Genomic DNA, 1,871 nt, shown 5'->3' with positions numbered 1-1,871 from the left:
GACCATTCAGTGAACCCCAAGCAACATTGATTCTTTTGAACCACCTTAATCGAGAAAGCACATTCAAAGAATGAATGGTGATGACTCTCCCCATGAAACTCACAAACCGGACAAAGTAGAGACTCAATAGGAATCATGCATCTCAAAAGAATATCTCTTGTTAGAAGATGCTTATTGATAGCTTGCCACATAATAAATTTTTGTTTAGGCAAAGATAAACGACACCAAGCAGCCTTCAAGTAATGAACCTACTCTCGCTACAGAAAGGAGTTATAAAAAATCCTCACCTTAAATCTCCTTGACCGACTAGCTTCCAGAACTTTTTCCTTTACAAAATAGGTATAGAGCCTAGCTAGTTTCTTAAAGTACCACCTAACACCCTGTTTAAAAGAGTAAGACCAAAAATCTTGATCTCTTAGATACACATTGTTCACCCATTTAACCCAAAGACAATCTTGTTTTGTAAAAACAGCCCACACATATTTAGCTAGAAGAGCCTTATTCCACTTATTCCCTTCCCGAAAACCAATACCTCCATACTCCTTAGGTAAGCAAACTTGTTCCCAATAGGTGAGATGAACCTTACATCTGTTCTCCTTTACTCCCCATAAGAACATTTGACAAAGCTTGTCTATTTTAGAAATAAATTTTTGAGGCAAGAGGAAAATGCTCATCCAGTAGCTTCTAATACCTATTAAAATCGATTGAATAAGTTGGGCTCTTCCAGCAAAAGAAAGATGCATACTAGCCCACGTATGAAGTCTCAATTGAATCTTCTTAAGATTAAGACCACAGTCAGAAGCTTTCCATTTCGTTGGCCTCAGCGGAATCCCAAGATACTTGAGAAGAAAAGACCCTTCGGCAATGTTAACAACTGCCAATATACAATGATTAGTAGCCTCATCAACACCTCTAAAGTAAATATGAGATTTGTGCTTATTAGCAGACAAACCAGTGGTATCACAGAATTCTTGAAAAGCTTTTTGCACTACCCTTGCAGAATCAATAGAACCCTTACATAGTATAACCAAATCATCAACAAAACAGAGATTCACAAGTTTAAGGCTCTTACACATAGGGTAGAATTTAAACTTAGTATCTTGAGTAGCATGCTGAAGCAGACGGGTCAAGTAGTCCGTAATAAAAAAAAACAGTAGAGGTGAAATGGGATCCCCTTGTCTAAGACCCTTCTTCCCCTTAAACCTACAACGAATCCTCCCATTCATCATCAAATAGTAAGACGTGCCTCGGGGACAAACCATAATCCAATTTATGAACTTAGAAGGGAAGCAAAGAGCTTTAAGCAAGTCTTCCAAAAAATCCCACTCAATAGTATCATACGCCTTGCTAAGATCCATCTTCAAGATACATCTGAAGAAATATTCTTCCTAGTATAACCTTTAAGGAGGTCTTGAAATATGAGAAGATTATGAGCTATAGAATGGTTCTTGATGAATGCACCTTGATTGTGGTGAACAAAGTAGGGAAGCACCTCAGCCAAGCGAGTACAAAGAATTTTAGAAATACATTTATACAACGTGTTGCAGCAAGCTATAGGCCTATAGTCGATTGGTGTAGTTGCACTATCAGTTTCGGGCACCAAAGATATCATTGCATTGTTGAGATCAATCGAGATCTGATCTATGAGGAAGAACCGCAGAACGACATCAGAAACTTCATTACCAATTTTATGCCACATAACTTTAATGAAATATGAACCATAACCATCAGGCCTCAGGCTTTTTAATGAATGAATGTTGAAGAGAGCTTTCTTGACATCACTCCTCGAGAAAGGATTAATCAAATCAAGCTGATCATTCAAATCGAGTTTGTTACCAAACTCTATACTGTCGAGCCAAATACTAGAAGAA

At 37.8% G+C, this 1,871-nt stretch overlaps 1 protein-coding gene across 1 annotated transcript; it reads right to left on the bottom strand.

Moving 5' to 3' along the window:
• Positions 1-257: 257 nt before the first annotated feature.
• LOC133799541 (uncharacterized) lies at positions 258-1,358 on the bottom strand. The gene has a single exon (XM_062237551.1). The coding sequence runs from the start codon at positions 1,356-1,358 to the stop codon at positions 258-260; it is 1,101 nt and encodes a 366-aa protein (XP_062093535.1).
• Between the last annotated feature and the right edge of the window lie 513 nt (positions 1,359-1,871).

The sequence above is a fragment of the Humulus lupulus genome, chromosome 9 (assembly GCF_963169125.1).
Source record: "Humulus lupulus chromosome 9, drHumLupu1.1, whole genome shotgun sequence".
Classification (NCBI taxonomy): domain Eukaryota; kingdom Viridiplantae; phylum Streptophyta; class Magnoliopsida; order Rosales; family Cannabaceae; genus Humulus; species Humulus lupulus.
Note: the sequence above shows the minus strand (reverse complement) of the source record. Positions and strands in the feature narration are given on the sequence as shown.

What these genes read in the sequence shown, in the direction of transcription:
- LOC133799541 (XM_062237551.1), bottom strand. Translation starts at nt 1,358, where the DNA reads ATGGATCTTAGCAAGGCGTATGATACTATTGAGTGGGATTTTTTGGAA.